At 44.3% G+C, this 13,646-nt stretch overlaps 1 protein-coding gene across 1 annotated transcript; it reads left to right on the plus strand.

Moving 5' to 3' along the window:
• Nucleotides 1-395: 395 nt before the first annotated feature.
• On the plus strand, nucleotides 396-13,013 carry KDELR2 (KDEL endoplasmic reticulum protein retention receptor 2). Its single transcript, XM_082772585.1, has 5 exons — nucleotides 396-617; nucleotides 6,546-6,646; nucleotides 9,641-9,799; nucleotides 10,774-11,026; nucleotides 11,805-13,013. Exons 1-5 carry the CDS (start codon nucleotides 527-529, stop codon nucleotides 11,837-11,839), a joined length of 639 nt encoding a protein of 212 aa, XP_082628711.1. The 5' UTR covers nucleotides 396-526; the 3' UTR covers nucleotides 11,840-13,013.
• The last annotated feature ends 633 nt before the right edge of the window (nucleotides 13,014-13,646 follow it).

The following is a 13,646-nucleotide window of genomic DNA, read 5'->3' on the forward strand; positions in this document are numbered from 1 at the left end:
GAGGGGATGGTCTTTGGACTGGATACTGGACACTGTTAGGGTGATGCCCTCCTTCAGGTTCAGGGATTCTGGGCTGCAAAGGTGCAGCACGCTGACTTACAGACACATCACTGGTGCTAGGAGCAATTTATTATTTTTTTTTTTTCTTGGAGGATTAGCTCCAAAAGCTACCACTACGCCAATAGCTATCACTATTACGCTTGCCCCGGGAGCGCCATCAGCCCAGGCACCCCTCCTGCCTGATGAAAAACCTCCCATCCTCTCAGTCACAAAGCTCAAAGAGCCGGGAGCGGGGGCTGCTCGGGGGCTCCCCCCTCAGCGGGCTGAGGGCGGCCCCGCGGCCTGGGCCGGGCCGGGGGAGGCGGCGCCGCTCCCGCCCGTTTCCCAGGGTGCAGCGGGCGCGGCGCTGCCTGGCCACGTCCCCGGGCCACGTCGCTCGGTGCCCGCTGAGCTTGCGCCATCTTCGCTCCCCGGCTCCCGGGCTGCGCCTCCTCCTCCTCCTCCTTCGTCTCGCCGCTCCGCCGCCATGAACATCTTCCGCCTCACCGGGGACTTGTCCCACCTGGCGGCCATCATCATCCTGCTGCTCAAGATCTGGAAGAGCCGCTCCTGCGCCGGTGCGTGTGGGGGAGGCAGGCCCCGGCGGGAGGGCGGCGGGACCCGGGCGGCGGCTGAGGGGAGCCCCTCGGGGGCCGCCCGTTGCCCGAGCAGGGCGGTAAAACAGGCGGAGGTGGTGCCGGGGGGGGGGTCGCGCCTGCCTGAGGCGCCCCCTCAAGGCCCCCCGGGAGAGGCCGGGCGGGTGTCCAGGGGCGATCGCTCCCCTCAGCGCCCCCCCTCGGTGCCCCGCAGCCGGCAGCGGGGAGCACCCCCGGCTGGGCGCCCCCATCCCCGGCCGGGGGGCGCCGTGGCGGCTGCCCTTGCTCCGCGGCTTCAGCGGCCGCGTTTGCTTCGTGCTTTAATGCTGGGCAGCCCCGAGCCCCCGCCGCTGCCGAATGAATGGGGCCGGGGGGGCGGGCGCCGGGCTCGGGGCTCGCTCGCTCGTCTCTGGCAGCGCCGCTCTGCAGGCGCCGTGGTGCTGGGAGCGGCTGGCTCGCAGGCTGCAGCTCCTGAACTTTCCCTCCCTCCTTTCTCTTCCCTTCCCTTCCCCCGGAGCTGCTCAGCGCTCCCGGCGGGCTGGCCCCGCGCCCTTCTCCCCTTTGTTTCTTTATGCTCCCAGCCCCGCTCCGAGCCCGTTCCCCCTCCGGGCCGTGCCGCCGCCTCCCGCAGCCTCGATGCTGCCGGCTGGAAGGGAGCGAGGCCGGGCCGGGGCCGGCAGCCTTCCCCGGCCTGCTCTGACGTGGCACCGCGGAAGGTGGGGCGGGGAGGCCCCGGGGCTCGGCCGCCCTCCGGGCTCGGGGCCGGGAGAAGCCCCGCGGCCACCGAGCAGCGCCCCGGTCTCCGGCACGGCTGGGGAGAGCCGGCCTCGGCCTCCCTTCCCCGCCCCGTGCCCTCCGCCTGCTCGCAGGGGTTGCTGCGGCCTGGGGGGGGGGGGGGCAGGCAGGTCCCTGCACTGCTGCACGGCTCCAGCCAACACGCAGCCAGGAGCTGGGTTCCGAAGGAGCATTTCTGCACCCTGTGTGAGTTAGGTGGAGCAGGCTGGCAGGCCTGGGAGTGCTGCTGCTAGGAAGGGTGATTATGCCTCAGGTCGGTTGGCCGGGCGTTGACGTGGAATAACGTGCAAGTACGCTCTGGAGCAGATGCGTCTGTGAAGTATTTGGTTAAGAATGTGAGGAATTAGTTTAGGCTTCAACCTGGAAGAACTGAGCATGGGGAAGTTAAATCTCATTCAGCTTACAGGTAAGAGGAAGTACAGATTCTCTGTTTTCAGGTCAGGTCGGTTTTTGCAAATCACTTGGTAGCGCAAAAGAAAAATCATAGTAAATAAAGAGCATTGGTTTAGAACAGTCGTTTCTTTGTACATGAAGGTGTTGAGTAAATGACTTCCCAGTTGAAATACAGTGATAGTGCAGAACTGTCATATCTGAGGCCAGGGAGCCCAGAAGCTCTGCCCTAAATGAACATTCCTGGCTCGAGCTCTGGTGGATCAGGCATTCTGTCTAGATCTGTCAGGAGAGGATCTGGCCCCCAACTCTTCTCTGGAGTTTTCTCTTCCTCCGTCATACTTGAGAAATGCTGTCAAGGCTAAAAACGACTAAAGCGTTAACGAGCTGAAAAATAATCATGTCTTATTGTCTGAAGAAGGACAATGAGAAGTTCCGGTGCAAGACTAAAATTCTAATAGCATTTTATCCAGGAGATTCGTAATTGACCTTTGGACACGAGGTTATTGACACAGTGTAGTACAGCATAACCCAGTCCCATCTTTCTGTTTAAAAAGTGATCTGTTGTTTTCCTTGGTTCGGTTATGACTGAGGATCTCTGTTATTAGGATTTTACTTATAGGGAGGAAGAATCATAGCAGTCGTTTTTGGTACTGCCTTCTCCAACAGAGAGAAGTAAAGAGGCCTGTATCACCCTCAGCTCTTCCCATCACCAAATCAGCCAGTGTCCTCCAGCACAAGTGCACCTGCATGCGCTCGTTCAGTTGAAAAGCCTGCTTTGTGCATTTTCCTCAGGAAAAGGCTGAAATCCCTTTTGCACGGGATTGTTTCATGGTGTCTTCAATTTCTGCTCTGTGTCTTTAGGAGTAAGTCCAGACCCATTGTATCTCCGGTATTTGTGTCAGAGGCCTGATGAGTTGGCTAGGAGAACAGCGCCCCAGAGGAGCATGGGGTTCTATTTTGGGGGGCTCCTTCCTGTAGTGGTTTGTTGTTGGTTGCAGTTTCTGAGGATAAAAATTTCATAAATACAAATTCTCATAAAATATATTTATAAAGTTCATGGCAATAACCCCTAACTAGTTGCCAGTAACTGTTCAGCAGCTGCTCAATGCCGTTATTAGAGGGCTTCACGCAATTCCTTTAGACTGCATGGTCAGCAGAGCAGATTATAAATTAAATAAATGTATGCCCCATGGTTGTTGGTGACTAAGGAAACCGAGCAAACCAGCAGCTGGTTTAACTGTGTCCTTCTGAAGCAGTAGAAGCTTAGAAAATAAATAGAGGCTTCTAAATGATTGCTAAACTGCAGGCTGTGATCCATGAAGAGCTGGCAAACCACATGGTGCCGACTCCTCTCATCTAGTTGCATCTGTGTGTGTCTGAGGCCTTTGTTCCAGGAGGAGCTAGGAGGCCTGTAAAAGCAGCTGGAGCTGAGCGGGAGGCAGCCCGCGTACCTCTGCTGCGAGCTCCTGCTTTCTGAAGAGATGTGTCAGTCCCTGTTCCCTTTCCTAAGAAGCAAATCCTCTAATTGAGGAAAACTGATGAGGCCAGGATAATCTGCGTTATGAAGCAGTCTGTGTTTTCAGTGTTTGATGAGCTTAATCTACTTCTTTTTTTCCTAATTTAGTCAATATGCTAAAAAGATAAGAAGGGGAAAGCAAATCAAGTCATGATTTCAGTGCTGGCAGGGCAACAATTTTTTGCATGAGTGGTTATTTGAGTTTCCACATTTAGAATTTGAAAAAATGTTCGCCACTCCAAGTAACAACTCAGAAATAATTACCAGAAGCTGTGGAGAATGCTGCAGGTAACTCTGTTATTGACTCTCCTGTCATGATTAGGAAATTCATGAGACTTGAAGAATCCTCTGCTTTCAAACATTGTCATGTTCAGACTGTATTTTCTAATCTATCCTAAGTCAAATTAGATTGTTTGTGCTGTGAATTACTACCTGAAAATTGATTTGCTTTTCTCAGTGTCATTTGTCAAGTGTTAAAGGTGACCTGCAGTTGTGAGGCTGTCAAATTATATGCTGAATAGTCTCTCTTTTTTAAATTAAAAAAAAAAAAACAACTGCATAGGTAGTGAGTGTGTAACACTTTTGCTAGGTAGTGTAGCCATCTCACCTGCTATGGACCAGACTGTATACTGTGTTGAAGACTTTAGAAAGTGCATTGCCATAGGTTGTTGCCAATTCGTCTGTGTTTTCTCAGAAAATACTGCTTTAGGTAGGTTTGGAATTTCATTTCACTTTTTGAAGGAGAACTTTGCCTTTTAGTTGATAAATCTGAGTTTAGAGTTTGGTTGATTTTTTGATGTCAGCATTTTATTAGCAGAACCAATGAAGTTGTGGTTCTGCGACTGATGTGGACTTCATGCTAAACAAGTTTTCATTAAATTCTACAAAAAGCCTGTGAGGTTTCCATGACTGTGTACAGACTGGCTTTCTGCAGATCTCACAGCTGTGATGTGCAGCTCGTGCTCAGGTAAGTGGTGCACAGACTCCGTAGCCAGGCTGCCTGAATGCTTGTGCTGTGCAGTCTGTCACACCACCGAAATCACACCAGCAGCTGTGGTTGATGAGAAAGTATTCCAGTTTCAGCGCTGCTGTCCTCTTTGTGAAAATCAACAGAGCTTTGGAAGAATCTCATCCTCTTGCTTTTAGCCAAGCAGAAGTTGAAGGAGCTTCTCCATGCATGAGGATGAAACAAAAATGAGAGCTTTGCCTCCTGAAAACTTGAGCCCAGAGCTTTGCAAGATGAAGAAATAAAAACGTGTGTTTAGCTCAAGAGATAAGTAATGCGTGAGGGAGGTGGAGCAGAATAACAGCAGCGTGGCTGCTCTGTCCCAGATGTCAGCCACGAGCCCTGGGCAGCACTGTGCAGGTGTACTGACACCTTTCTAAGGGCTAGAAGTGAATCAAGTCCTTCCAGCAGAGTTTGTGCCAGGGTCTTCCCTGTTGTTCTGCTAGGGAATAGATCTTAGCTTTCTCCCAGTTTGCCTGTCTCCCCGCAGGCCTTTGGTTTAAACTTTGAACCTTGCCTAGTCTGGCCAACTTAACTTGAAAATCAGTTTAGCCTTGGCTTTAAGATGTGTTTCAGCAACTTGAACTTTTGACTACAATAAATCGCTGATCAATAATTCATGTATTCAGTATGCTTTTTTTCTTGCTGTTTGCAATTCTTTCCTAAAAGAACATAGCACACGAAGTAACCGAGCATCGTTACACGCAGTGGCGTGATGCCATGCTCTGATCCACGTGGCTTTCTGTGTCTGCAGGCTCAGACTGCAAGGCATGGCTGCAGCTGGGTCCAAGGAACGTCAAGTATACTCTTCTGTTAACTTTGGAAAGCCATGTCTTTGTTTATTTTTTTTAGTGGGGCTTTTGCCTTGCAGTTTTACAGTCTGCACAACAAAGTGTTGAGGTGCTTACCGTTCACTGAACTACGCTTGGTAATTGGCAGTTGGGTGCTTCTGTGGCTACCACCTTAGGTTTACCTGAATGACAAACATTTCAGGTACAAATGTTGCAAACAAAAACCTTTTAATTGTTACAATTTCAGCCATTCCTGTGCTTCATCTGTGAATCTAAAGTCCCTTCATTTGGGGCAGTTCAGTGTTTCCTAAGCCTAAACAGAAAAGGAGTTCAATGACCATAGCACACAGCCTGCCTTCTAATTGGTTTATGGCACTGTTAATGAAAGCTGTTGTCAGAGTGCTGGTGTAAAGGGACGAGGATTTTCAGCCTTGCATCGTAACCCTTTTCTAGCAAATAATTTCCCATCTTGTTTTTCTGAACAATGTTTGCATGCTTAGCTAAACAAATTAAGCTATTTTCCCACTGGATGACTGAAAACAAGAATAATTGTAATAACAAGATAAAGGCTTGGTGGTTTTATGCCCCTGCTGTAACGCCGCCACATCAGTGTTATGGTGTGATGCGTCACTTGAATCTTCAGAAGCTTTTAGTGACCGTGCAAAGCTTTAATGCAGCATTTCAGCAGTGAATGCTGTGTTTAGTGGTATATCTGCCTTCAGAAACTCTGGTGGCCGAAGAACAAAGATTTTGATGTCTGAGCTTTGGCCTAAAGTTGAAAGTTACTTTGAAGATTCTATGTAGATGTCTGTTACTTTAGCTCACTACTTTATTTTCGTAAATAGTATTATGTAGTAAGATTTCTTTTTGAGTGATAAAATTATTTTTCATCATTGTTCCGTAAGTTTGATTATTGAATTTCCTTGAGCCTTAAAATCACTTAATTCCTTTAAAATCCTGCCATCGGTGCTCACACACTTCCTGATTATCTCTGGATAACTATCTGTAGTAACTATTGCCATTACACCTTTCCAGGTATTCATCTAAAGGTAGTGCATGACGACACTGAGACTTGAAAGCTAATGCAGCCTTGATAATGATAATGCAGAACAGATAGCTCACGGGTGGTATTTTTGGAGATTATACTACCTACTGTGAGTGACTTCTAAGTAGTGCTTGCACCTTTTCCAGTACAGCAGTGTGTAGGTAGTGTACGTTCACGCTGCTGAGATAACAGCTATCTAACTGTTCTGATTGTATAGCTTTGTTCTGTAAGCCTAGTTTTTGTCCTCATTTTGTAATCAGCTTGCCAAGGCTGAGAAAGAATATACCCCCTACTTCTGTGCATCAAGTGTTTTAAAGAACATCATCACTTTCTGAATAATTAATTATTTCCTTTATTGCTTTAGGTATTTCTGGGAAAAGCCAGCTTCTGTTTGCACTGGTCTTCACTACCCGTTATCTGGACCTCTTCACTTCATTCATTTCATTGTATAACACATCTATGAAGGTAGAGTATACTGAAGAGTTAGAAAAGCTAGTATTGTTGCATGCAGAGCGCATAATTTCATTAATCAAGGCCTCTTTAATTGGCCCACTGCACAGTTAGTGCAGAACAAATTCTGGAAGGGCTTTGGATAAAGAACATGGAAAATGGACTTAAAACCCTACTCTTTCTACACTCTACATGTAATTATCTAAAAACTGTTTGTAATGGGTACTGTGACACTTAGAACAAATGCCAGTTTGGTTATTGGAAATAAAAGCCTGTGGCAAAAATGTTTCACGTAAATTATATTTCTCATTGGGGAGAGAAGAGCTTAAAAAAAATCTTTCTGCACGCTACAAGGTAAATTGGTATTCAGAATATTCTGTAGCCAGAATTGCAGCTAATGTCTTATCTGAGGCTGATCAGAAGTTTGCTGGAGAATGCTTTAGGAGCATAGCTTCCATCTGATTATACCCCTTTTGTTTGTCCACTGAATGTTAGTGAGCTCAAATTTGGTTTTGTTAGTTCTGATTGTGCCGTTTCTGATGATGAGTACAAGAAAATAAAGCATCAGACTGGAAGAGTGCAGCTTGTTCGGCATTTATGGCACTGGAGCAGACACCTTCTTAATCCAGTTCCTTTGTTCTTGGGTTTCTTGATGCCTGCCAGTTGTATTTCAGACAAGAATGTAACTTTGCCAAGAGGGAAGACTAGGCAGTCTGTAACACGAAATGTACTGAATAATTAAGGGAATAATACTGTAAAATAAAATTTTAGATCTTAAACCTGCTCAGGCTGCTGTCTTCTAACAAGTCAAATATGCATATGATTATGTTTTAACATCAACATTCTAGATGAAGAGCTCTGGGTTAAGTACAACTTCCTTGACACACAAGCTGTTTTTCATAGGGGATTTCTAAGACTATTGAAAGCTAGTGTTGGATGCCCTAAAGGAGCAGCTAGTTGTTTGTTTAATGGTCATGATTAAGTCATGGCCGAGCGTCTTCTACAGCCCTTGTACCCAGAAAATGAATGAATGAATGTGTGAAATCACACGTGATACTTGCGTGTACTGAACTGTCTTTCTAGCAATGGGAGAGCGGTCCTCCACTCAGATCCAGTACTAACATGCAAAATGAAAGCCTGTAGTTACAGGCTTATATATAACTACAGTTAGAGTTTCAAAGATTCTACTTAGACACACTTTGTTAGATGTAACTGGCTTTTCAGCCTGTTCTTGTAGTGCCAAGACAAGCTGCTTGAGTGCCCTTAGCACAACTTCTTCTCTCTGCATTTATTCAGAATTATCTAACGTTACACAGTTGGGGTAGAGAACAGTAGCTACTATACAAATAAGTTGACCTGGAGCATTGCTAGATGAGTTTTCTAGTCAGAGGAAGGTGCTGTAATCAGTGGCCAAAAAAAAAAAAAAAGCCGTTAGTTTCCACATAGTTAGGATTAACTTCATTTAAAATATATATATATAAATTAAACTGTAGGTGCCAAATTGAGATGTATTCGTCTGGCAGCGATCATCAGATATTTAAGAAAATGCGTATTTTTCCTGTGCTACAGGAGTGTGTGCGTGTCTGTATATATATATGTGTGTGTGTGTGTAAATATGCAATTGTTACTAACTGCCTTTACTGATCTGTAGACTAGAATTTTGTGATTTTTAGCATTGTGCATCGTACAGTTGATTTTTGGATAGCACCTGTATCTGAGTATTGGATGCATTTCTTTTATTTTGGTACCTTTGAAAATGAAAATAAAAACTTTGTGATTTCCCCAAATACACTGTAATTCTCATGAAGAAACTCCCAGTAAGGAGTTGGGGTTCATTCACATCCCTTAGTGCTTTACGTGATGGTACCAATTATGACTAGCTTACAGCTGCAGTATGCATTCCTTAAATCTATTATCTTGTCACATGGTCCTTTATCTACGACCAGTCAGGGTGCTAGTGTAATAAGTCTTCGGATTCTGAGCTCCCTAACGTTTTATTTGTAGAATTTTGTATTTGTGAGCACTGCTTTTAGTGGTGAATAGAATCTGCAAACAGAGGTTTTTGTTTTAAATTTGTTACTTTTCAGTTGTGAAGAACCTAAGTTTAATGTAATAAACTGGAATATTTAACCTTTCTGATGAAACTGAGGCAGATGCTAAATTAATTGTCCAGTTTAGTCTACTGTACCATGTTTTCTTCAGGGCACTGTGAGCTGTGTCCTGATGGTGGTAGATTGACCTTCAGAAAGTCATGTATTCTCTGACTCTGTTATTCATCTGTAAAATACAGCTATTTACCCGTTCCTCGGGGAATAGGTGTGAAGTCTACTGTGCCATAACAGTGAGCAATAGTAAGGTTTGAGATGAACTGAAATTAAAACTGACAGGTTCAATGCTTCTGGCAGTCTTCTAGCTTTAAGTTTTATTGCCTGCAGGTTGGTGGAAGACACTGGCCACTCTTCTGATTTAAGAGATGTTTAAAGGTCTGAATCAAATCAGCTAATTTGTTAGACATTAAATGGACGGGTCTGTGTGGGGCTTGTTCAATAGATTTTTAATTGCCACATGAGCCACACCACCCCCAGGCTTTTTGAATTCAAAAAGACCTCTCCCATAATTATTGTATGTATATGCATGTACATTTTTAATTCAAATGTTTTGGGCTCTGCAGTTGCAGAAGTAGTCTTCCATCTCCAGTCTGTTCTGTAGTTCTGTCTACGCAGGGAAGAATCTCCAAAGAAACTTCTGACAATCACTTCAGCCAGAGGCAAGGTGACATTTGAAAACATCATTGGGTCATTGGTTTTGAATTATTAATCTGCTGAGAAAAGCTAAATGCCACCAGGTAGCATGAATTTGCAGAGGCATGTAAACAAATAATGTATACAAACAACTAAAAAAGGCAGAGCTTACTCCTTTTAGTGTCTGGGAATATCTTCGTTCAGTGAGTTTGGTGTAATCCTGCAACCTCTGTGTTTTTTTTTTTTCTTTTCTTTCCTTAATCTGTAGCTTATCTACATTGCTTGCTCGTATGCCACCGTGTACCTGATCTACATGAAATTTAAGGCCACCTATGATGGAAACCATGATACATTCAGGGTGGAGTTTCTGATAGTTCCCGTTGGCGGCCTCTCGTTTCTTGTCAATCATGACTTTTCTCCTCTGGAGGTGAGTTGGTTATGGGCAGGAGGCTACACTTTTCCTCTAAAATATGTAGTTCATGAAGGTAAACATTCTTTAGCTTAATGCGGAATGTTTAGAAGGACGGCTGTATTTAGTAGGTTCGGGCTAATGCTGTTTCTGTAATGCATCTCTATGTTATAGATGTCTCTGCAAGTTGAAGGCTCTTTAGGAGCCTAGCATTATTAATTAACATTGAGTGTTCTGTTAAGTGGAAGACTGCCTTCTTTCCCAGTGCACTCTGATTGTCACATTAATTCAAAAGAATCCTTCCTTTTCTTATGTTTGCTAAAGAAATACCCCAGAATGCGACTTGTGAGTAGTTGGTGCCACCTGCTGAAAACAAAAGAAATGATAATACTTCTTAAATGTAGCTGTGTTTCCCTATCAGAATAAAATATGTGTAAAATGTAATTTCAAACAGGTACGTTTTTACACTAAATTAAGATAACTTTAGATGCTCATATTAAGTGGGCAGGCCTTTTTTATATTCAATGGAGTTACATGATATAATTAGGAAAATAATTTTAATTGCAGTATTTTGAGATTTTGTTTTAAACTTTGTTCTGTTAAATTGTTCTTTAAACCAATTGATTGAAAAAGTTAGAAGAACATGAAAGAAAAAGGACTTCATCTTCCATGCAGCTTTTCAGAGCATCAGCTCTGTACGCTGTTTCATGGCATTGTGTATCCTGAGCTGACAGATGTGTGCCAGCTTTCCTCATGAGTAAACCTGTATTGGCAAGCTCACCAGACAGCTGATTTGGAGAGCGTTGTCTGAAAGTTGTTTCCTTGTACCATCCCAGGGCTGACTTAGTTTTTCCTGTACCAACAATAGTTTGCCAAAATACTGTACCTGTTGCTAACATTGATACAGAGTGAAAAGACAAGGCAATTAAAATGCTTTCTCTGCTTCTGTTATCAGTAAAACAGCTGAATAATCCATGGTTGTTTCTTTTCAGATATTGTGGACTTTCTCCATCTACCTTGAATCAGTTGCTATTCTCCCTCAACTGTTTATGATCAGCAAAACCGGGGAAGCAGAGACCATCACTACTCACTATCTTTTCTTCTTGGGTCTGTACCGTGCCTTGTACTTAGTCAACTGGATTTGGCGCTACTATTTTGAGGGATTTTTTGACCTCATAGCTGTCGTTGCTGGTGTGGTCCAGACCGTTCTGTACTGTGACTTCTTCTATTTGTATGTTACAAAAGGTGAGTATTGGAATAACTCGCAGCTTCAGGTAGTAGAATGTAGCAATTAACAGATTCATAAGGATCTACTGTATAGACATAACAAAGTTGTTAATTCTCTGTGCAAGGTATCACTGTGATCTCCTTGATAGCTTTAATCAAGTACACTTTCTGCTAGTTTGGGGTGTTTCTGAGGACTGTTTTGAGTACAGATAAAATTGTGAATGTATAAATGATCTGATAAACTTAACTGGCAATTTTGAAAATAAGTATGGCTAAATACATGTTGCAGTTTTCTTCTGTCAACAAGCATGATCCTCATGTTTTTACTGTCAAACAACTTTTAGTTTAGGTTGTACACTTAAAGACAACTTTCTCTGTTCTGAATACCTGAGGAGTCCAAAAGGTTTTGGTTGTTTCTGAATACACTAAGCATAGAAGCCGTTGTTCCTGCTGGATCTATTAGTAATTCTGCACTTACTGGTATTCCAGCATCCATCATATAAGCGCAAAACTATGCTAATGTGGCTGTGTTAGGCAAAACTCTTAAGAAACCACAATCACAGGCTAATATGTCAGATGAGGCTGAAAAGTAAGAATACCAGGGTGTCACAAGAGGGCAGAGCTGGAATTGTTACTTCAGTGCAGTTTTACTGGTCTGTATTAAGTTGGGGAGAGCTGATGGCAGCATATCCCTTTTGTAACAAAGTGACTCTACAATAGGTTTTGGTTCCTTTGAAGTTTTGACAGTTGTGTGCTTCATATTGCTAACCGTTTTCTTTCATATTTTTCCTTACAGTACTCAAGGGAAAGAAGCTCAGCTTGCCAGCATAAGTGCCAAAAAAAACATCACCAGCATCTGTCCTTTTGGATGCTTGGACAGAACAATCCTTATCACAAGCAAAGGTGAAGATGCTTGAGACAGAAAGTCAGAAACACAGCTCTTTATAGTGCAGGTAGTCATCAGCGGCTCTGTAAGAACGGAGGAAAAACAACCAGCAGATTTCTGTTTGATGCATCTTGCCTTTATCTTTTTTATTACTATGTATAAAGATTTTTTACATAAAGAAACTTATACTGTATTAATAAATTCAGTGTATGGTTTCAATTGGAATAGTTCCAAAAGTGAGATTTTTGTGAGATTGTTTATGACCAGGAAAAAGTGCAAACTTTTTTTTTTTTTAATTTTCAAGAATTTCTTTGAAATGACTGATTTTTTTTCTTTTTTTTTCAGTGCACAAATATGTGCATCCTTGATGGATGGTAGTCATCTGTTCTTTCCCTTTGATTCAATTTTCATTCCACTATATTTATTTTTTCCAAAAGGTGAATATATGTCAACTTAAATCTGAAACCACCTATGTTTGATGTGATGTGCTGGTGCCCAGTCTTTGTGCCATCTGCTGACGTGGAGTTCCTTATTTAAAATGTATGTTGGTGCCAGAAGGGGAACAGTCACGTTCTGTAGTTGTCCCCCTTCTAAAACAGGCTGATGGCAAGAGGACAGTCAGGAAATCTCTTGTGGCCACAAGAATGTGCCCCTTCCTGTTCTGCCACGATGGTTGGGAAGGTAATCCCAACAATGACAGCGCTTGGCATCGCAGGCTGTGAAGGGTGGGAGTTGTGATTCTGTTGCTTAGTGGCAAATGTTTGTAACTGTATTCTTTGTTCTGGAAAAGAAGGTTAATTATCTTGGATGTACAGCCCTGCTACACCATTGCAGCCATAGAAATGGGAGACTTGTAAGTTGTTGATTACAGTAATCTGTAGGTGATCATTTTAACCAATGTCTACATTTTCTTTTTAATGAATGCTTTATAAGCAACATCCATGTTCAGCTTCAAGTGGTTTTTGATGTCACTTTTGGACAATTACTTTTTTTTTATAGACTTTCCAAAATCAGCAGCACCAGTTACCATTCTTTATCCTTTAAATGATTCCCTTTTTTTACTGAGCTGTTGCATGATTTATCCTGTGTTACCATCCTCAATAAACACTTTATGAAATGGTGAAAGCGTTTCTTTTATTACTCCTGGATTAAAATTTTCCTTTAGTCTGAGCCTGGAAGAAGAGTTGTGGCAAGAACACGCCGTTTGATGTCATTGTTTGCTTTATTGATACAAGCTTCTCTTCAAGGATTGGAGAGGTGTTGTCACGGAAGGGAGCCGTGGTGCCTTGGTTCTGTTCTGTACGAGCACCATCTTCAGCCTGCTGTGACGGGGTTTAAAATGGAGGAATTTGCTGTAATGTTTGGTTCTTTTATGGTTTTGCTCAGGAAATCTTTAGGAAATCGTTTGGCTTCTCTTAGTTTACCACGCCTGTTCCCCCGGTTAGAGGTGTTACGGTGCTAACCCTCCCGGGGCAGCTTTCCCTGCTCTCAGCCTGGCTTTGACCCAGCCGCGGCTCCGTGAGGGGAGCGGGGCGGGGATGGGGGTGGGGGGTGGGGGCAGCAGGCCCCGCGCACGCGCCTCAGTCCTGGCGTCTTCAACGCATGCACGCGGGCAGAGCCCAGGCCCCCCCCACCCCCCACCAGCCGCGCGCCGAGGGCGGGAAGGGCGCGTGCGCCGCGTGCTGCGTCATGACGCTGCGGGTCGGGATCGCGCCGCCTCGGCGGGGCGGGCTCTGCCTGAGGGGAGCGGGG

The sequence above is a fragment of the Aythya marila genome (genome assembly GCF_965140915.1).
Source record: "Aythya marila genome assembly, chromosome: 15".
Classification (NCBI taxonomy): domain Eukaryota; kingdom Metazoa; phylum Chordata; class Aves; order Anseriformes; family Anatidae; genus Aythya; species Aythya marila.

Coding starts and splice junctions, on each gene's coding strand:
- KDELR2 (XM_082772585.1), top strand. CDS start 527: ATGAACATCTTCCGCCTCACCGGGGACTTGTCCCACCTGGCGGCCATC. Junction 6,647..9,640: donor TGTATAACACATCTATGAAG/GTAGAGTATACT, acceptor CTTAATCTGTAG/CTTATCTACATTGCTTGCTC. Junction 11,027..11,804: donor CTATTTGTATGTTACAAAAG/GTGAGTATTGGA, acceptor TTTTCCTTACAG/TACTCAAGGGAAAGAAGCTC.